Consider the following 22,420-nt stretch of genomic DNA (forward strand, 5'->3'; position numbering starts at 1 on the left):
CATTAACACTCTTTGCAAAAGATGTACTTGTCTTAGCAAACCCGTTTTGCAAGCTAATGTGAGAAAACAAACAAGATTACAATCGACAGAGAGGAAAATGCATACAAACCTGATCGAAATGCAGATTTGAACGGTAATGGCAAAACAAAAAATGGATTCAAGATATAAAGAGAATTACCAAACATCTGACCTAACACTCGGAGGGACCTTTTGACTCATTGACCAGTCGATGCGGAAACCAGCCAGGCAGACGACAGGGAGAAACATCAGGAAGTAGACACAAAAAGGTGTAGTGACTCACTGGAGAAAAGGAATAGGTGACGATTCGGGTCGTGACTCTTCTTCAGACTGAGAGTCAGGGGAGAGGGGAACGAGAGGTATAGACGGTGGGATAGAGAGATGTAGAACATCCTCCACATTAGGTGGATAGCAGGCTGCAGCAGTAGAGTTAGCTGCCCGGGATGAGCTGAATCAACACTGGGTGGGAAAGAACTGCAGATGCTGGTTTAAATCGAAGGCAGATACAAAATGCTGGAGAAACTCAGCGGGACAGGCAGCATCTCTGGAGAGAAGGAGCGGGTGACGTTTCGGGTCAAGGCCCTTCTTCATTCTGACCCGAAACGTCACCCGTTCCTTCTCTCCAGAGATGCTGCCTGTCCCGCTGAGTTACTCCACCATTTTGTATCTGTCTTTGAATCAACACTCTCTTACCCTTGACTTTGGTTTCATAACCAGCAGCAAACAACGAGTACAAACAGACTCGGCTTGTACTCGCTAGAATTTAGAAGATTGAGGGGGCATCTTATAGAAACTTACAAAATTCTTAAGGGGATGGACAAGCTAGATGCAGGAAGATTATTCCCGATGTTGGGGAAGTCCAGAAGAAGGGGTCACAGTTTAAGGATAAGGGGGAAGTCTTTTAGGACTGAGATGAGAAAATCATTTTTTACACAGAGAGTGGTGAATCTGTGGAATTCTCTGCCACAGAAGGTAGTTGAGGCCAGTTCATTAAGAGGGAGTTAGATGTGGCCCTTGTGGCTAAAGGGATCAGGGGGTATGGAGAGAAGGCAGGTACAGGATACTGAGTGGGATGATCAGCCATGATCATATTGAATGGCGGTGCAGGCTCGAAGGGCCGAATGGCCTACTCCTGCACCTATTTTCTATGTTTCTATAAAGGGCCCGGGGGCATTGTTAGCCGTGGGATAGTTGAGAATGAGTTACAATGAGACTCAATAAGAGAGACTAGTTTCTTGCTGCCAATGGCTACTATGTTTCTATGTTAATGAATGCAGGCAGGCAATTAATTAACTTTGTGTGAGATAGTGCCTGAGCCTCGAGACCGTGCAAATGGTTGTCTCAGCTTCCACCACAAAACACTTCAAACAGGCGGTCGTTACCTTTGCGGCCAACTCCATTTGTAATCCAGTCCTTGGAGGAGAGGTGGGCTGGTTTGGATGTCCGGACTACAAGGTGCTGCATGTCCCGCCAGGTCAGGTTCTTACTTTGGAGGGAAGAGAGGAAGAATTGCAGTCAATCTGATGAGCTTCTCGGCAGCACTGGTAATGCAGAGTACAATTTTCCACAGGGAACAGCTCCCTTGTTCTTCTATGTCAGAAATTAAGAGAATAGCATTTTGCAAAGGATGGCAACTGGAGCAATTTAGACGTCCCAGCTTTGGAGATACCTGGCAAAGGTCGTCAACTGAACCCGGTGCAGTCTTGGGGAATGGCCACAGCTCACGGGGCCCGCCCACCATCGCATACACAAGGGCAAGAACCCATGCAAAAGATAGTTCTGTTTCATTTAGTATTGCCATGTGTACCGAGGTACAGCAAAAAAAGCTTTTTTGACAGCACTAACATCACTCTTGGAACGTGCATGAAAAATGTTGATTACATGTGATAAAAAGACAAATAGAAAGTCTCATTCCATGAATGGCGGCATTTGAACGTGGATTATACATTTAGCTAATTGAATTATTTAAATATATGAGGTAGACAAAAGTGCTGGAGAAACTCAGCGGGTGCAGCAGCATCTATGGAGCGAAGGAAATAGGCAACGTTTCGGGCCAAAACCCTTCTTCAGACTCCGTTTTGTTTCTTCAGATTTTCTTTGATTTTCCAGCATCTGCAGTTCCTTCTTAAACAAATGATTTAAATATATGATTGGAATTTCTCTGCTGAAGCACGCCTATGCCGTAAGCACTTGTTTTCTGGGAAGGAGGAGAAACTCGCCAGGCAAGATATCATGATTGTGAGTAATTCTCTTGAAAGGTCAACAACGTGAAGCTTCATGTGTAGGAAGGAACCGCAGATGCTGATTGAAATCGAAGAGACACGAAATGCCAGAGTAACTCAGCGGGACAGGCAGCATCTCTGAAGTAAAGGAATGGGTGACGTTTTGGGTCAAGGCCCTTCTTCAGACTGATCAGACTGAAGCAGGGTCTCGACCCGAAACGTCACCCATTCCTTCTGTCCAGAGATACTGCCTGTTCCTGCTGAGTTCCTCCAGCATTTTGCGCCTATCTTCAACATGAAGCATTATCTCGGTGATGCCTGACCGCACAGTTAAAGAATAAGGAGTAAGCCATTTAGAACGGAGACGAGGAAACACTTTTTCTCACAGAGAGTGGTAAGTCTCTGCCTCAGATGGCGGTGGAGGCAGGTTCTCTGGATGCTTTCAAGGGAGAGCTAGATAGGGCTCTTAAAAATAGCGGAGTCAGGGAATATGGGGAGAAGGCAGGAACGTGGTACTGAATGGGGATGATCAGCCATGATCACATTGAATGGCGGTGCTGGCTCGAAGGGCCGAATGGTCTACTCCTGCACCTATTGTCTATTGACCTGCTGATCATTTCCAACAATTTTGGTCTATAGTTTGGATTCCTTGCATCTGCGGTTTGTTTGGTGAATCATGGAAACTGGTGGATTGTTGTTGCCTTGGCCGTGAGCCAAGAGCTGCTGCCATTTGATGGCAGAGGAACTCATAACAATGCTGAACTCAAACGCGGGATGAGAGAAAGTTAAAAGGCAGAAAGCCTGGCTCACTGGTGATCGTATTCATTTGCGATTGAGGTATCAGGCATTGGCCTCCAGTTCTGACAGCCTGGCAACACACGAGTCAGGCATGAAAAATGAAACCTGTGAATTTATGGAATTCCCTGCCACAGAGGGCAGTGGAGGCCAAATCACTGGATGGAGAGTTGGATGGAGCTCTAGGGGCTAGTGGAGTCAAGGGATATGGGGAGACGGCAGGCACGGGTTATTGATAGGGGACGATCAGCCATGATCACAATGAATGGCGGTGCTGGCTCGAAGGGCCGAATGGCCTCCGCCTGCACCTATTTTCTATGTTTCTAGTAGGAACCAAATACCAGGAGGTGGAGAGAGAGAGGAGATGGAGAGTGCAATTGGGCAGCAGACAAGGCCAATATGGGACAACAAAGAATTCCACAGATTCACCTCCCTCTGACTAAAAACATTTCTCCTCATCTCCTTCCTAAAAGAACGTCCTTTAATTCTGTGGCTATGAGCTCCAGTCCGAGACTCTCCCACTAGTGGAAACATGCTCTCCACATCCACTCGATCCAAGCCTTTCACTATTCTGTATGTTTCAATGAGGTTCCCCCCCCCCCCCCCCTCATTCTTCCAAACTCCAGCGAGTACAGGCCCCAGTGCCGACCAACTCTCATCATAGGTTAAAGTGAGAGGTTGTACATTTGAGTAGAAGGAATGAAAAAGCAGACTCTGATCTCAATGGTCAGAGAAAGTAAATAACAGAAGTACAGGGAGATCTAGGTGTTCTTGTGCACGAAATGTGAAGTTAGCATGCAGGTGAAGCAAGTCATTAAGAAAGAAAATGGGTCACTGGCCTTTATTGCCTGGGGAATGGAGTATAAAAATAGAGAAGTACTGTTACAATTGCGTTTGTGAGCCGCACCTGTGGCTTTGTGTACAGTTCTGGTCCCCTTGTTTACGACGTGCTAGCATTGGAGGCAGTCCAGAAGAGATTCACTCGGATCCAGGGATGGGAGGTGACTCTGTCACAAAGGGAGGAAAATGTTGGGACTTCTATTCTACCGAGTTTACAAGAATGAAGGGTGATCTATTGAAAGTACGGAGGGCCATTGCCTACAGAGGGAAGCCACCGAGCTGGTCCCAGCTCGTCCCCCGAGGGCTGGAGATGCGGAGAGAAGGATGGGCTGAGGGAGCCGGCGACGGTGGTTGCAATAGCAAGGGCCGGTAAGAGAGTGAATCTTGAATGATGGGATCACGTTACAAAAGGGCAGCCGTTTATCTTGGAGATGAAGTAGTGTAACAGATCGATCGGACCACCATAGACACAAAATTGGGCGCTGACCTGGCGGGACATGCAGCACCTTGCATTACCTGGATTACAACCGCCAGGTTAGTGTACATGGTGATCGCTGGTCGGCACGAAGTTGGTGGGCATAGGGGTTATTTCCACACTGCTTCTCTAAAGTCACCCATCGGCATTATCCAGGGATCACAAGATCATAAGACATAGTAGCAGAGCTAGGCCATTTGGCCCATCGAGATGCTGCCTGACCCGCTGAATTACTCCAGCGCTTTGCGTCTTTTTCTGTTGATTGTTTTTAGTTTAGAACTATAGTACAGACACAGGCCCTTCGGCCCACCGTGTCCACACCGACCAGCGATCCCCGCACATCCAACGCTCTCCTACACACACCAGTGACATTTTACATTTCTACCAAGCCAATTAACCTACTTTGGAGTGTGCGATGAAACCGAAGTTCTCGGAGAAAACGCACACAGGTCACGGGGAGAACAAACATAGAAACATAGAAAATAGGTGCAGGAGTAGGCCATTCGGCCCTTCGAGCCTGCACCGCCATTCGATATGATCATGGCTGATCATCCAACTCAGTATCCCATCCCTGCCTTCTCTCCATACCCCCTGATCCCTTTAGTCACAAGGACCACATCTAACTCCCTCTTAAATATAGCCAATGAACTGTGGCCTCAACTACCTTCTGTGGCAGAGAATTCCAGATTCACCACTCTCTGTGTGAAAAATGTTTTTCTCATCTCGGTCCTAAAAGACTTCCCTCTTATCCTTAAAGTGTGACCCCTAGTTCTGGACTTCCCCAACATCGGGAACAATCTTCCTGCATCTAGCCTGTCCAACCGCTTAAGAATTTTGTAAGTTTCTATAAGATCCCCCCTCAATCTTCTAAATTCTAGCATGTACAAGCCGAGTCTATCCAGTCTTTCTTCATATGAAAGTCCTGCCATCCCAGGAATCAGTCTGGTACCGCAAACAAGCCCCGTACCGACAGCACCCGTAGTCGGGATCAAACCCGGTTCTCCGGCGCTGTAAGCACTATACCGCGACGCCACCGTGCCGCCCGTTGGAAACAGCAATGCATTTATTAAAATACAAAACTGGCAGATCGCTACACGAAACATATGCCGGCAGCCGCCACAGGGAATCCTCCATGTTGCTTACTTTGCTTCCAATGCCAGGGCAATGATTCCAGCAGCAAGCGGAGCTGAAGCTGACGTGCCAGTGTGCGACTCTGTACATTTCTGTCTGAGATCAGTGGTGACCTGGGCGGGCAGAATCACAAGGAACATCTGTTAACGAGGTATAAAAGCAACCAGAAATTGCAAGTTCAGTCAGACGATGGAAACTGGCTCCGAGTTGTAAGATCCCAACATAAAACAGGCAACCTGCTGGAAATGCACAGTGGGTCTGTCTGCAATAGTCTCAAGCTAAGATGAGAAACAATATTCTCTGTTTCAGACGTTACATTTTCTGCCATAATCACAAAACACCAAAAAAGAGACATTTGAGCAGACATGCCCCATTGATTCCGTCTCCTCCTTCCTGCCCATCTGATGACCCAACACTAACGAGTCTTTGGACCCAGACTTAGTCAAACAGTTGCTTTACGTTAGCTGCTATTAATTAACAACACACTCGGGATTACGCTGCATGGGGTCGGAATGAGATCAAAGTGCTCTCATTCTGCAATCACCACAACTTTTAAACAGCAGGTTCCACCTAGGCTGTGTGTCCTAATGAGCAGATATGCCTTTGGCGTGCGTTTAGACTTTCAACATGCAGCTCGGAAACAGGCCCTTCGGCCCACTGAGTCCAGCAATCACCCCGTACACTAATCTACACACACACACAGGGACAACTTACCGAAGCCAATTAAACCACAAACCTGCACGTCCTTGGAGTGCGGGAGGAAACCCGAGCGCTCGGAGAAAGCCCATGCGACTAAAGGGAGAACGTACATGCTCCGTGCACACAGTACCTGTAGTCAGGATCGAACCAGGGTCTCTGGCGCCATGAGGCAGCAACTCGACTGCTGTGCCACTGCGCCGTTAAAAAATATATCTTGCTTCCTCAGAAAGCACCAGTTTGGCAAGAAATCTGAATAATTGTCCACTCTTTTAATCCACATTCGTGGCTGTTTCACAAAGGCTCGAAACAGTTTGCAGGCTGGATTTGAGTTGCAGACAAGTTAACCCTGCGTTTATCAGCCACAAGTTAGTAATCGTAGAAGCAGAGATGTGCAGCCCATTGCTCATTCATGCCCACCAGCTCGCCTATCCATCTTCTCCAGATATGGTGGCTTATCTGTGTACCTGGCCAAATGTCTTTTTACTGTTCTTGTTGCACCTACCTCAACTACCTCCTCTGGCAGCTCGTTCAATACACCCACCAGAACCCCTTTAAATGCTTTTCTCACATGCCCTCCAGCTTTGGACTCCAAAACCCTGTGGAAAAGACCACTCACCTTATCCATGACCCCACGTCTACTCCAGGGAAACAGTCCCAGCCTACCCAGCCTCTCCTCATGACTCAAGCACCCCAGACAGTGGAACATTTTTATGAATCTAAAATCTTGTAAACTTTATCATGGGATAACAGTTAATTACAAGGTGATTCAACGGCCCACAGCCAACAATGGACCATTGTGAGCTCTAACGTTATTTTTTGCATACCTTTCATTCATTTGTTCTATATCTCTCTATATCACCATCAAAATCTGGAGCAAAGTAAGAATTTCATTGTCCTATCTGGGACACATGACAATAAACTCTCTTGAATCTCGAATCTTGAAAATCTCTTGTTTCCCTTACCCCGACTCTCAGTCTGAAGAAGGGCCTTGGCTCGGACAAAACTCTGAACATTAATAGCCCATTATCTGTTATTTGCACTTTATTCATGTGTGTATTTACGTATATAATGGTATATGGACACACTGATCTGTTTTGTAGTCAATGCCTACTATGTTCTGTTGTGCTGAAGCAAAGCAAGAATGTCATTGTCCTGTCAGGGACACATGACAATAAACTCTCTTGACTTGACACAAAATGTCACCCATTCCATCTCTCCAGAGATGCCGCCTGACCCGGTCGGTGAGTCACTCCAGCTTTTTGTGTCTATCTACGGACAAAAGGAACCGCAGATGCCAGTTTTACCCCAAAACAAAAAAAGTTCTGGACCAACTCAGCGGGTTTATTCGGCGGTCCCGCTGAGTTACTCCAGCACTTGGTCTTGCCTTGAACTATTACTTACAATCTGCTTTTCAAATTGTTCTCCGCTGCTGTAGGTGGTAGCGAGCGTTGAGGAGCACGCCTCGCTGTACCAGGGCACATTGCCGTTCTGCGTGGTGCTGCTGATGGATAGGGTGTAAATGCTGTTTGTGTAGCCATCACAGTTGCAGCTGTCCCGCTCGCGACCACCGTTTCCAGAGGCCCACACGAATATCGAGCCGCGACCTCCGCGTCCCTGCAAACATTCAACCAACAGGCAAGTTAGACCTCCCGCCCCAACCCTAGACAGGGCTTTAGAGATACAGTGCAGACACACACAGGCCCTTCGGCCCACCGAGTCCACGCCCACCAGTTCACCCCGTACACTGACACTTTCCTACACACCAGGGACAATTTTACAACTTGCCGAAGCCAATTAACCTGCAAACCTGTGCGGCGTTCGAACCGCAGTTCCCGGAGGAAACCCACACTGTCACGGAGGGATCATGCAGACTCCGTACAGACAGCACCCGTGGTCAGGATCAAACCCGAATCTCTGGTGCTGTAACTACTGCTGCGCCACCCTCCAAAGCTGAAGCTAATTTAGTGTCTGGGTAATTCTTTGTAAGTTATATTTTCCAGACCTGCTGACGTCCACCTTCCACAGAAACGCAGTGTGGAAACTTAAATTCCACTTTACCTGAGTAATGCCTTTGAAGAATGCTGCCTGTGCGAGCTTAGCGGGCCCATCCACTGTCTTCCCATCATCTTCCGGGCCCCAGCTGGCACTGTAGATGTCAATGTGCTGTGGATTCATGCTGAGGGACTTGGCTTCGACCGCATCAGTCACCTCTCCATCCAGCATCCGCACACCTACAGAGTCCCAAACAACAAATGGCTGAACCAACTACTGTGGAAGAAAGCTTTAAGCCCCTGTCCCACTTTCCCGAGTTACTCACAATTCTCCCGAGTTTTCCCCTCGGAGAATTACGGTAATAGCCAGCCGTAGGTACTCGGGGCTATTTATTTTTACTCGTGGACATTTTTCAACATGCTGAAAAAAAACGTCCCGACTTACCTGATGCCCCGAGTACCCACGGCTGGCATTACGAGCTGCTACTAAATATCTACGGCCTCCTATGGACATTCTCCGAGTTTGACTCAAGGGGAAAACTCAAAGATGGGAAGACGATTGAACTTTTTTTGCCTGCCATCACAGTGAGGAATGTGGGGGGAGTCGCTGTGGTGGATGTTCATGTTAAACATTTATTTGGGCGTCTTGTTGCTCTCTATTGGTATAACTGTATGGCAAATCAAATTCCGCGAATGTTGCAAAACATACTTGGTTAATAAAGTACTATTATGATTATCATCATATCGCTTTATTTCATCATATTGTATATTTTCACAGGGTTTTGTTTTCAGTTGCACTTCCCAAATCTGATATCTACTTTCCACAAAAACAAAAGCAAGCAGGCTCTGGGGTCTGCACACGCTGGAGTTTCGAAGGATGACGGAAGATCTCACCGAAACCTACAGGATCATGAAAGGCCCAGAAAAAGTGTATGTGGAGAGGATGTTGCCACTAGTGGGAGAGTCTCGGACCAGAGGGTTCAGCCTCAGGCTAAAAGGACGTACCTTTAGAAAGATGAGGAGGAATTTCTGGTGAATTTATGGTATTCATTGCCACTGATGGCTGTGAAAGCCAAGCCATTGGGTGTTTTTAAAGCAGAGATTGATAGATTCTTAGGTTGACATAAGTGCTGGAGAAACTCAGCGAGTGCAGCAGTATCTATGGAGCGAAGGAAATAGGCAACGTTTCGGGTCGAAACCCTTAAACATTGCCCATTTCCTTCGCTCCATAGATGGTGCTGCGCCCGCTGAGTTTCTCCAGCACTTTTGTCTACCTTCGATTTTCCAGCATCTGCAGTTCCCTCTTAAACACATTGATAGGTTCTTGATTGGTAAGGGTGCCAAAGGAGATGGGGAGAAAGCAGGAGAATGAGGTTGAGAGGGAAGACAGATCAGTCACGATAGACTCGATGGGCCGAATGGCCTAATTCTGCTCCTGCCTTATAGACACGTGAACAGCATCATCAGGAGCTATCTCCTCTGCAATATTACCGATCCTTTATCCTGGCTAGATCTGAATTCTGGAACGTCATTGGGAAAAAGTTCACCAATACATTGCAGAGGTTCAGGAATAGAAAAAGAAGAATAGAATGCCTTTTATTGTCATTCAAACGGACAAGGTTTGAACAAAATTTCATGATATTACAAAAAAAAAACCAAGACACACACTTAACACAATTTACACAAACATCCATCACAGTGAATCTCCAACAGCTCCTCACTGTGATGGAAGGCAAAAGTCTTATCTCTTCCCTTTGTTCCTTCTCCCGCGGTCCAGCAGTCCAACTGCAGCGTTGAGGCGACTGGGGCTCCCGATGTTAATGCCCCCGGCGGGCGATGGTAAGTCCCGCGGCCGTTTAAGCCGCGCGGGGCGATGTTAGACCCCGCTCCGAGTCATTTAAACCCCGCGATTCCAGCGGGAGAAGTTGCCGTTGCGGGAGCTCTGAAAAGCGGTCTCCCACCAGGGACCCTCGAGCTCCCAATGTTCCTGTCCACCGGGCCTGCGGCTGGAGCCTCCGAAGCTCCGAAGTCGGGTTGCAGCCGCGCGCCACCACAGCTCTCCCCGTTCTGAAGTCGGCCAGCTCCACGATGGCGAGTCCGCAGGCTCCGCGACTGGAGCCCTCAGGTTGGTTCCGGTTGGAGGCCGCCGCCGGCTCCACGATGTTAGGCCCAACGACACCGGAGACCCGACAGGGAAAAAGTCGGGTCCCGTACAGGGAAGAGATTAAACGGTTTCCCCCACCCCCCCACATATACACAGCTAAAAAATAATAAAAACTAGAACCAGAAACATACATCTAACGGGATAAAAATTAAAAAAAAGACAGACGGACTGCAGTCGAGCCGCTGGCGTTAGGCGCCGCAACACTCCAGGAAATACTTTAAGGAATGTAACTAGGGAAGGGCAATCATATTGTCCTTTACATTAACGCCCAGTCATCTCAAGGGAATTAAATGAGTCATTGTTTAACAAGTCAGACAACAATAACATTTAACAGGCACTTGGTACAATAACAACATTATTAAGTGCATGGATAGGAAAGGTTTAGAGGGCTATGGGACTAGCTTGGTTGACATGGATAAACTGGGCTGAAGGATCTGTTTCCGGGCTGCTTGACTCGACGACTTTCTCTCTGACCAAGTCAGGCCATCAATGCCACTGACCTTACTGAGATCAACACAAAAATGTAAACCAATTTCCTACTTCTCGCTAAGTTTATATAGAATAATGATTCCTCAAACTTTTCGATATTAGTCAATAATTGGGTCAGTCGCTGACGAATCTGTGGAATTCATTGCCACAGACGGCTGTGGAGGCCACGTCTGGGTATTTTTTAAAGTGGAGATTTGACAGGTTCTTGGATAGCAAGGGTGTCCAAGGTTACGGGGAGAAGGCAGGGGAATGGCATTCAGGGAGAGAGATAGAGGGCGGAGTGGACTCGATGGGCCAAATGGCATCATTCTGCTCCTATGACACGAATTGGGCTTTCAGTTTCAGTAGAATGCTGTTCATGTGATAGGAGCAGAATTAGGCCATTCGGCCCATCGAGTCTACTCTGCCATTCAGTCATGGCTGATCTATCTCTCCTTCCTTACCCCATTCTCCTGCCTTCTCCCCGTAACCTCCGATACCTCGGTGTCGCTACGCAGTGATTGGAAGAGAATCGTTGAACGTACCTCCTATTTTGGCATTGTAGGCCACCCCCACGCCACATATATTATTGTTTGCAGCAGCAGCTACTTCCCCAGCACAACGAGTTCCGTGCCTGTGAAATGGAAAACACGAGGACATTGTAAATCAGGATGCAACTATTTACATATACACGTGCTTTTCGATAAATACATTTGCACCTCACCACTCCGATCACTTCAGTCCCATCTTCAACCCTGTCTTCACATTGGCACCAACATCTGAACCACCGCAACTGAACCACACAAGACAAAAACAGGCCCTTCGGTCTCACTAGGGCCCTGTACAACTGCAGAAGGACCTCTGTACTCCTATACTCAACTCCTCTTGTTATGAAGGCCAACATGCCATTCGCTTTCTTCACTGCCTGCTGTACCTGCATGTAGGTTAGTTGGCTTCAGGAAAATTGTAAATTGTCCCTGTGTATAGAATAGTGCTAGCGTGCGAGGCGATCGCTGGTCAGCGCGGATTCGGTGGGCCAAAAAGCCTGTTTCCACGCTGTATCTCGAGTCTAAAGCGACTCCAAATTTCCTAAAATGCCCCAATTCCTACACAGGTCTCCTACTCGCATTGGAGTCCTGTCATTCACACCAATAGGACCTTTTAAACTGATGTGCAGGAAGGATCTACAGATCAGTCTGAAGAAGGGTTTCGGCCCGAAACGTCACCCATTTCCTTCGCTCCATAGATGCTGCTGCACCCGCTGAGTTTCTCCAGCATTTTTGTGTACCTAGGATCTACAGATGCTGGTTTACACCGAAGATAGACACAAAATGCTGGAGTAACTCAGCGGGACTGGCAGGCATCTCTGTAGAGAAGGAATGGGTGACGTTTCGGGTCTGAAGTAGGGTCTCGATTCGAAATGTCACCCATTTCTTCTCTCCAGAGATGCTGTCCCTGTCCCGTTGAGTTACTCCAGCATTTTGTGTCTATCTTTAATGTTTTCTTCCTGCAGCAAACCTGCTGTAGAAATTATGTGCAGGTGATCAAATGCAGGGTTTCGCTTGAGGAAATATTAAATTATCGGCATACTGAGCTCGTCATCAAAAATAAAAAAAGGAGTACAATCTTGCCCCCCTCTCCCCAATGCTGCCACCACCATCCTTCAGACTCCATTTCAAGCAGGTCTTTCAATGCAATAACCCACCGGTTATCATTGAGCTGTGTGTAACGAGGTTGAGGATCAGAGTCCTCATTGTTCACATCGTAACTGGCGTCAGCATCCTACAAGAGGGAAAGAAAAGACTGCTTTAGTTGCCTTGTCTCTCTTTCTCGCTACAGAACACTTCATGACGGGCAAAGGATCGAACATTGTTCCGATTTCTGAGCTGATGCTTAGTAACCGATTTATCGGTGAGATCATCCGAGATGGAACCATTCGACAGCGAGATAACATGGAACTAGTGTGAATCCCCGTTGGATTGCAACCTAGTCGTGGTCGTGTGTCTCAGTGGCCCCCAGAGCTACGCCAACGGGAGATTCGTCTCCTGTTAGGGTTTCCCATGCTGGACGGGTCGAAGGGTCGAGGCAAGACGAAGAGCGATCCACTTGGTCCTCCAGGTTGAAGGTTGAGCACTAGGGCTAACAACCCTGCCTCGTAAAACACATATGTCACGGAAACAGCGACTGAAGGAATCAACACTACTGGGTGTGATGGACTTCCAGGGCTATCGACCGGTGCCAGGATGAATGTACAGCATCCCAAGAATAAGGTTCTTATACTTATAATAAGATTTAAGGATAAGGGGGAAATCTTTTAGGACCGAGATGAGAAAAACATTTTTCACACAGAGAGTGGTGAATCTGTGGAATTCTCTGCCACAGAAGGTAGTTGAGGCCGGTTCATTGGCTATATTTAAGAGGGAGTTAGATGTGGCCCTTGTGGCTAAAGGGATCAGGGGGTATGGAGAGAAGGCAGGTACAGGATACTGACTTGGATGATCAGCCATGATCATATTGAATGTCGGTGCAGGCTCGAAGGGCCCAATGGCCTACTCCTGCACCTATTTTCTATGTTTCAATGTTTCCAATAGCCCTGCACTGGACACCGGAAGAGACAAGGACTATGGACCTGACCTGGGGGTAGTGTTCAGGAGCTAGCCCTGAACAGACAGGAGTAGAGGACCTTCGTTGCTGCCCTACATGCCAGGAGGCATCATAGGCAGTAAGTAAGTAGTGTGATCGATGCTCAGCGTGGACTCGATGGTCCGAAGGGCTTGTTTCCATGCTGTGTCTTTCAATCAATCACTTTGGGAGTTGCTCAGATGTCAGATGCCTGTGGCAACAACTTGTCCCGAGGTCTGGCAATCAATGCCTCCACATCTCTTCATCAGAGGTAAATCAAAGGGTGGAGCGGGGAGGAGGGAGGGCGAGATTCTCATCCAACGCATTTGACATTTAGGTCCATTCCGGTTCCAATATCAAATCAGATGCCAATTTTTAAAAGATTGCCTTTATGGACTGAACAGACTGGATTTTATTCATTATTTCCACATTGCTGGGATGACAGTGATGTGCTCTGCCCTTGAGCAATGTCAGGTAGATTAATTGGTTACTAGATTGCCTCTGATGTGGGCGGATGGCATGAGAATGAGCATGTTGATAGGTATTTAAATCAGAACAAGTTACAGGGAAGTGCCTGGGAAAATAGGATTGTTTGGAGCCAGTTAAAACACAATGGGTAAAATGAACTTCTATGCGAAAGGATTAACTTTGGACTTTATTTTTTACGTGGAAGTAAAATTATACATGATTGAATTATTCATTGGTTTATGATTAGCAAGTTTTAAAGATATGTTTTTCTCCTAGCTGTATTTTAGGACGATTCTGCGATGTTTTTTGTTTGGAAACCAGCAACCTTGTTCAGCAGCATTCCTTAAAAGATCATTATCTTGGAATCTTTAAGAGAGAGTCCCACCATAAACTGGAGGAGCAGCACCTCATATTTCGCTTGGGTAGTTTACACCCCAGCGGTATGAATGTTGACTTCTCCAATTTCAGGTAGTCCTTGATTTCTCCCTCCTTCCCCTCCCCTTCCCAGCTCTCCCACAGCCCACTGTCTCAGCCTATTCCTTGCTTCTTCCCGCCCCCCCCCCCACCCTCACATCCGTCTGAAGAAGGGTCTCGACCCGAAACGTCGCCATATCCTTCGCTCCATAGATGCATTTTAATCTACATTTTGGTCTACCTTATCTTGGAATCGGTTGCTGTAGCAAGAATGTAATACATCCACTTACATAATTATCTTTTAAGTCCGGGTGATCCTTCTCGATTCCATCATCCAGAATAGAAACCACCACACCCTTCCCTGTGAAACCTTGTCTCCAGGCATCTTGCACATTCAGGTCACGACGATTTGAATTATGCTAAACATAAAAAACACAGAATAATATTAAACTTGAAGAATCGTCTTGATAGCACGTGGACTGAATGAAGCCTTAAAGCCGTCCCACGGTACGAGTTCATTCCAAGAGCTCTCCCGAGTTTGCCCTGATTCGTACTCGGAGATTTACGCTCGTCGGTACTCGGGGCTCTCGTGGACATTTTTCATCATGTTGAAAAATCTTCACGAGTCTTCCCGTGCTTACCTGCCGTTAGCAAGTCTTCCCGAGTACCTGCCGTTCGCGCTAAGAGACGTCCCCGAGCTCCGACGTACCAGCTACGTTCATTCTCTGTGCTTACCACGAGTTTGATTTATTTAAAACTCGGGAGAGCTCTTGGAATGAACCCGTACCGTGGGACAGGCCCTTTAAGCTTTGCTCTTTCGAGAAGTATACTCTAATTACTCGAGTCTTGGGATCCCCTTTGAAAAGTTCCTAAGTAGTGGAAAACATTCCAATAAGTTTATATTTCAGCACAGGCGAGCAAAACTCTGATAATTCAGCATCTGAAATGTTCAGAAATCCTAATAACGTGATACCTGGCTTACTGATTAGTGTGGTATATCCCAATGGGGTCGCAGAGTGCATGCAGGATGAAAAGGCACTGTTTGGAGCAGTTACAGTCAGAGCCCAGACTGTGGCTGGATACCCAGTCTGGTATGTGGTAGAGGTCGGGAGCGTGTGTAAGATTTGCAGCCGGAGCCAGAAACCAAAGAGTTTGTTCATTTACCAATTGCATTTTAACGCAAGGGCTTCTTTGGACAATTTATCGTACAGCAGTGTAGCACTTGGTGGTGGCGGCAGAGGGGCGCAGTGGTAGAGTTGCCGCCTTAGTGCCAGAGACACGGGTTTGATTCTTACTACGGGTGCTCACTGTATTGAATTTGTACCTTCTCCCCGTGACCGCGTGGGTTTACTCCGGTAGCTCCGGTTTCCAGCGGGTCAGAGCTAACCCAACAAATAAACAATATGGAACCAATGCCTGCATACGGTTGATCTTAAAAGGTTTTATTAGAGCATTAGGGCAGCACGGTGGCACAGCGGTAGAGTTGTTGCCTTACAGCACCTGCAGCGCCGGAGACTCGGGTTGGATCCTGACTACGGGTGCTGTCTGTACGGAGTTTGCACGTTCTCCCCGTGACCTGCGTGGGTTTTCTCCGAGATCTTCGGTTTCTTCCCACTCCAAAGACGGACAGGTTTGTAGATTAATTGGCTTGGTGTATGTGTAAATTGTCCCCAGTGTGTGTGGGATAGTGTTAATGTGCGGGGATCGCTGGTCGGTGCAGACTCGGTGGGCCGAAGGGCCTGTTTCCGCGCTGAATCTCTAAACTAAACTAAGCAATCTGAGCTGCATCTCTGAACTGGCGAGGAGCCAAACTTCCCCACCATGCACAAAACAGACCAAAAGCAGTTTAGAAATCACACAACTGAACCCTCGTTGTGTTTGTCTGAGTAGCAACACTATTTACAAGGTCAAGCTTTACAGAATTCTTTGTAACATATTCATTAACATGGGAAGGTTCAGGGCTGAAAACTAATAAATAAAGGCGTCAATTACTGTTTAGGAGCAGAGTTAAGGGGATGGTTACATTGTTGAAGCGAGTATCAATTCTCTAAGGTAGGCACAAAATGCTGCCTCACTCAGCAGGTGAGGCAGCATCTCTGGAGAGAAGGAATGAGCGACGGTTCGGGTCGAGACCCTTCTTCAGACTGATGTCAGGGGAGGGGACGGGACAGAGATAGAATGTAGTCGGAGACAGTAAGACTAGTGGGAGAACTGAGAAAGGGAAGAGGATGGAGAGAGAAAGCAAGGGCTATCTGATGTTAGAGAAGTCACTGTTCATACCGTTGGGATGTAAACCACCGAAGCGAAATATTTCTCTAAGCACGTGCTCACCTCAGTCTTAAATGGCCCCCCCTTTATTCTAAGACTGTGGCCCCTGGTTCTGGACTCACCCAATGTTGGGAACATTTTTCCTGCATCTAGCTTGTCCAGTCCTTTTATATGCTTCTATAAGATTCCCCCTCATCCTTGTAAACTCCAATGAATACAAGCCTAGTCTTTTCAATCTTTCCTCATATGACAGTTCCGCCATCCCAGGGATCAATCTCGTGAACCTACGCTGCACTGCCTCAATCACAAGGATGTCCTTCCTCATTCTCCTGCCTTCTCCCCATAATTTCTGACACCCGTACCAATCAAGAATCTATCCATCTCTGCCTTAAGAATATCCATTGACGGCCTCCACAGCCTTCTGTGGCAATGAATTCCACCGATTCACCAACTTCACTCAATTGTTTTCAAGCTCGTCTGAATTGTTTGCCACGATATCTTTGCCTCTGAACCAGTTCTGCAACTTCTACCTTCTGCAACGTCTAGTTTTCTTACAACATGCTGCAGTTCCTTTAGCTGGAAGCCTTTACCACAGTGGTGCAAGAGTTGCACTGCTAGCAACCAATTCTGCACCAAACTGAATATCATCACAGCTTGTCCAAAATGGGAAATAAGATGGCGACTTACGAACCCACTTCAGCAGAAGACACACACAACTCTTATCTCAAATCCAAATCATGTGTTCAACATTAGACGAGCATGGGCTGGCTGGTGGAATTTTCTCTGAATTTTCTACCTCAGAGTTTTCTCTGACAACAATCTCTTGAATTTCTCAACAATTCTGGACAAAGCTCTTCTTTCATAATTTGAGCGCGTCTTGCTGTATTCCCTCCTCATGGGGACAGAAGGACAGCTCAATTCCAGCATATGCAGGAATAACTAGAGCAGGGGTGGGGGAACCTGAGGCCTTAGGGCTGCATGCGGCCTTCTAGGCCATTAAGTGCGGCCTTTTGAATGAATCCAAATTTTGTAGAACAAATCCTTTTATTTTTATTAATATGCTTTTGTTCGTCTTTTATTATTTCTATTTTAATCTTAAAATGAACGTATTTAAAATACCAAAGAGTAAAAGAAGATTCAACAAAATAATCCCATATCAAATTGAAGTTTCTTGGGTGCAGCCTTATTAGATTACAGCTAACTTAATGCGGGCTTCCAACATTCAAAGGTTTCCCACCCCTGAACTAGAACATGAGATAAAGACACAGGAGCAGAATTAGGCCATTCGGCCCATCGAGTCCGCTCCGCTATTCGATCACGGCTGATCTATTTTTCCCTTTCAACCCCATTCCCCTGCCTTCTCCCCATAACCCTTATACACTTACTAATCAAGAATCTGTCAATCTCCACCTTAAGAAATACCCAAAGACTTGGCTTTCGCAACCACCAGTGGCAATGAATTCCACAGAATCACCAGCCACTAACTAAATTCCTCCGCATCTCCTTTCTAAAGATACGTCCTTTAATTCTGAGGCTGTGCCCTCTGGTCCATTGCTCTCCCCCTAATGGAAACATTCTCTCCACATCCACTCTATCCAGGCCCACCTCTACAGGTTCACAAATACCCAATGACAGTGGCACAGCGGTAGCATTGCTGCCATACAGTGCCAGAGACCCAAGTTCAATCCTGACTACGGGTGCTGTCTGTGTGGAGTTTGCATGTTGTTCCTGTGACCACGTGGGTTTCCCCCGGGTGCTCCGGTTTCCTCCCACATCCCAAAGACGTGGTCGCTGGTCGGTGTGGACTCGGTGGCCCGAAGGACTTGTTCCCACACTGTGCTTCTAAAGTAAATTTGGCTTCCACTGTTGCCTGTGGAATGAGATTCACCACCCTCTGGCTAAAGAAACTCCTCTTCATCTCCATTCTAAAGGTATGTTCTTTTATTCTGAGACTGTGCCCTCTGGTCCTAGACTCCCCATTATTACTTACCAGATACCACTGCAGTGAAAACTTGGGGTCATTTGGCTCAATGTAAGTATCACGCTTTGTTCTTTTTTTCGCAACTTGCTGTTCCAGCCATTTGACCTATTTACAAAAATAAAAGAGCATCTTACAGCAAAACAATCCATACAATAAACAAAGGTACACAAAATTGCTGGGGAAACTCAGCGGGTGCAGCAGCATCTATGGAGCGAAGGAAATAGGCGACGTTTCGGGCCGAAACCCTTCTTCAGACTGAAAACAATACAATACAATACAATACAATAAACAATCCATCTCTGAAGGACAGGCAGCATCTCTGGAGACCCGAAACGTCACCCATTCCTTCTCTCCAGAGATGCTGCCTGTCCCGGCTGAGTTAAGGACCTGTCCCACTGTACGACGTAATTCAAGAGCTCTCCCGAGTTAAAAAAAAAAATCAGAGCAATCCCGAGTTTTAAAAAAAAATCAAATATGTCGGAGCGCGTGGATGTCTCGTAGCGGCTCGTAACGCTAACGGCAGGTACTCGGGAAACGCAGTAACTCGTGAAGTTTTTTCAGCACTGTGAAAAATGTCCACGAGAGCCTCGAGTACCTACGAATGGCTATTACCGTAATTCTCCGAGTTCGAATCAGGGGAAACTCGGGAGAACTCTTGAATTATCTCATACAGTGGGACAGGCCCTTTAGTCCAGCATTTAGTGCTTACCTTCGGTTTAAACCAGCATCGGCAGTTCTTTCCTGCACATCTCCGAAAGACATTGCAGATAAGCTATTGTTTAACTGAAGTTAGAAAAACAGCTGGTGCACGAATTGAAGCGGAAGGAAAAGGTGGTGGATTTTGTATTTTGTTCAGAAAACTCCACCAAAGTATGAAAAGTTTACAAATAAAAGCTTTGTTTTTGAATTACAAAATGGTTCAAAACTATTTGGTCAAATGGAAATGCAGCCTTTCAGAACTCCTTTCAAGATGATTACATGTTTGGACATTTAGAATCTGAGGCACCCAGCATGGAAACAGATCCTATGGCCCACTCTGTCCATGCTAACCAAGTTGGCATTCTTGCTATTGAGGGAGTGCAGTGTAGGTTAGACAATAGACAAACGGTGCAGGAGTAGGCCATTTGGCCCTTCGAGCCAGCACCGCCATTCAATGTGTTCATGGCTGATCACCCCAATCAGCACCCCGTTCCTGCCTTTTCCCCATATCGCCTGACTCTGTTATTTTTAAGAGCCCTTCTAGCTCTCTCTTGGAAGCATCCAGAGAACCTGCCTCCACCGCCCTCTGAGGCAGAGAATTCCACATACTCACCACTATCTGTGAGAAAAAATGTTTCCTCGTCTCCGTTCTAAATGGCTTACTCCTTATTCTTAAACTGTGGCCCCTGGTTCTGGACTCTCCCAACATCGGGAACATGTTTCCAGCCTCTAGCGTGTCCAAGCTCTTAACAATCTTATATGTTCACCAGGTTAATTCCCGGTATGGCAGGACTGTCATATGTTGATAGAATGGAGTGGATGGGCTTGTATACTCTGGAATTTAGAAGGATCAGAGGATATCTTATTGAAAATATGTAAGATTATTAAGGGTTTGGACACGCTAAAGGCAGGAAACATGTTCCCGATGTTGAGGGAGTCCAGAACCAGGGGCCACAATTTAAGAATAAGGGAGAAGCCATCTAGTTGTGAATCTGTGGAAATTTCTGCATCAGAGGCCGGTGGAGGCTGGTTCTCTGGATGCTTTTAAGAGAGAGCTAGACAGAGCTCTTAAAGATAGCGGAGTCAAGGGGTATGAGGAGAAGGCAGGAACAGGGTACTGATTGTGGATGATCAGCCATGATCACATTGAATGGCGGTGCTGGCTCGAGGGGCCGAATGGCCTTCTCCTGCACCTATTGTCTATTTAACTGGAGAAGCAATTTTGGCCGTAGAGTTAAAGTAGTATGAGTAAATACTGAAAACATCCCCACAAGCACACAGACTCAGAACCATGGCTTCTGAACAATAAGGGGAATTTGAACTTATCAGTAGGAGCCCTCTTGACACTCAGCTACAATAAATGGGCGGCACGTTGGTGCAGCGGTAGAGTTGCTGCCTGACCGCAGCAGAGACCCGGGTTCGATCCTGACTACGGGTGCTGTCTGTACTAAATTTGTGTGTTCTCCCCGTGACCTGCGTGGCTTTTCTCCCGGATTTCTGGTTTCCTCCCACACTTCAAAGGCGTGCAGGTTTTGGCTTCAATGGCATTGGTAAAATTGTAAAATTGTCCCTGGTGTGTGTAGGGCAGCGTTAGCGTGTGGGGATCGCTGGTCGACACGGACTCGATGGGCCGAAGGGCCTGTTTCTACACTGCATCTCTAAACTAAACTCATTTCTTGAAAAGATAACCGACAATTAAACAGAGGAGAAGAAATCACACTTTTTTTTCGATCCTTTCTTACTGTTATTGACAAGACATCTAAAATTGGCCGTTTGTACATTTTGATAAGCTGACCAAGAGTTGTGACCAAGTTATTTAATGGTGCAAAATCTATTCGGAGACACCAACATTTTAGCTGATGAGTTATGGACAAGGGAAATCACGGAGGTTTTGTGTTGCATAAGAGCTAATCTAATAATGAAGAACATTAGCCCAACATTAGGATAATTCATAGCAGCCACGCAATCACAAACGGCATCATCTCAATGGTATGTACTGCCACATAGACATGCTTAGCATCGACCCAAGGATAGGCCACTGTAGCATTGCTAATGGACATTTCAGTACCAAGCAGGATATCTTCGCTGCTTGTCCAAAATTCCTTACCAAAATCAGCACTGTTCTACATTACAGTTCACAATTTAGTTTATTGTCACGTACCACGGTACAATGAAAAGCTTTTTGTTGCGTGCTATCCACTCAGCAGTAAGGCAATACATGATTACAATTATGCCATTCACAGTGCATAGATATGTGAGAAGGGAATAACGTTCAGTGCAAGGTAAAGCCAGCAAAGTCCGATCAACGATAGTCCGAGGGTCACCATTGAGGTAGACAGTGGTTCAAGACTGCTCTCTGGCTGTGGTAGGATGATTCATTTGCCTGATAACAGCTGAGAAGACACCGTCCCTTAATCTGGGGGCGTGCGTTTTCACACTTCTATACCTTTTGCCCGATGGGAGAAGGGAGAAGAGGGAGTGGCCAGGGTGCGACTCGTTCTTGATTATGCTGCTGGCCTTGTCGAGGTAGCGCGAGGTATGGATTGAGTCAATGGAAGTGAGGTTGGTTTGTACGATGGTCTGGGCTGCGTCTACAATTCGCTGCAATTTCTTGTGGTCTTGGATGGAGCTGTTCCCAAAACAAGCCATGATGCATCTTGATAAAATGCTTTCTATGGACCCTCCCGCCACGTCCACTCGCCTCTGTTCCTGTTCTTCTGCACTGCAAAATATTTTGTCTGCTAACTTTGTCACTCCGATGAAAGACCATCAACTCGTCTTGCTGACAGAAATTGTTTTCAAAGACTTCCACCACCATGCACAGTTTTTGCTTTTAGAAGAAAATACATAAATCATTGAACCATCAGAGCTTTTCACTACTGCACAGTGAAATTAGCAGCCTTGTTCACAAGCCATCCAGTCGCATGTAACATTATTTGGATGATAATATGTAAAGCACTTTGGCCAACGAGAGTTGTTTATTAAATGTGCTATAGAAATAAAAGTGACTTGACTTGACACTTTAGACTGAAGAAGGTTCTCGAGCCGAAATGTCACCCATTCCTTCTCTCCAGAGATGCTGCCTGTTCTGCTGAATTACTCCTGCTTTTTGTGTCTATCTTCGGTTTAACCCAGCATCTGCAGTTCCTTCCTACACATGATGGA

At 46.7% G+C, this 22,420-nt stretch overlaps 1 protein-coding gene across 1 annotated transcript in view; it reads right to left on the reverse strand.

The window, feature by feature from the left end:
• The window catches only part of furin (furin, paired basic amino acid cleaving enzyme), a 56,009-nt gene that overhangs the window by 22,738 nt on the left and 10,851 nt on the right, over positions 1–22,420 (reverse strand). Inside the window, exons 2-9 of the mRNA XM_033014823.1 lie at positions 18,566–18,661; positions 14,598–14,726; positions 12,509–12,585; positions 11,349–11,437; positions 8,239–8,411; positions 7,582–7,794; positions 5,494–5,594; positions 1,401–1,504 (exon numbers count right to left, since the gene is read on the reverse strand). Of these exons, the coding sequence (XP_032870714.1) occupies positions 1,401–1,504; positions 5,494–5,594; positions 7,582–7,794; positions 8,239–8,411; positions 11,349–11,437; positions 12,509–12,585; positions 14,598–14,726; positions 18,566–18,661 (982 nt within the window). The remainder of the gene's footprint in view (positions 1–1,400; positions 1,505–5,493; positions 5,595–7,581; positions 7,795–8,238; positions 8,412–11,348; positions 11,438–12,508; positions 12,586–14,597; positions 14,727–18,565; positions 18,662–22,420) is intronic.

Source organism: Amblyraja radiata, chromosome X, assembly GCF_010909765.2.
Source record: "Amblyraja radiata isolate CabotCenter1 chromosome X, sAmbRad1.1.pri, whole genome shotgun sequence".
Classification (NCBI taxonomy): Eukaryota; Metazoa; Chordata; class Chondrichthyes; order Rajiformes; family Rajidae; genus Amblyraja; species Amblyraja radiata.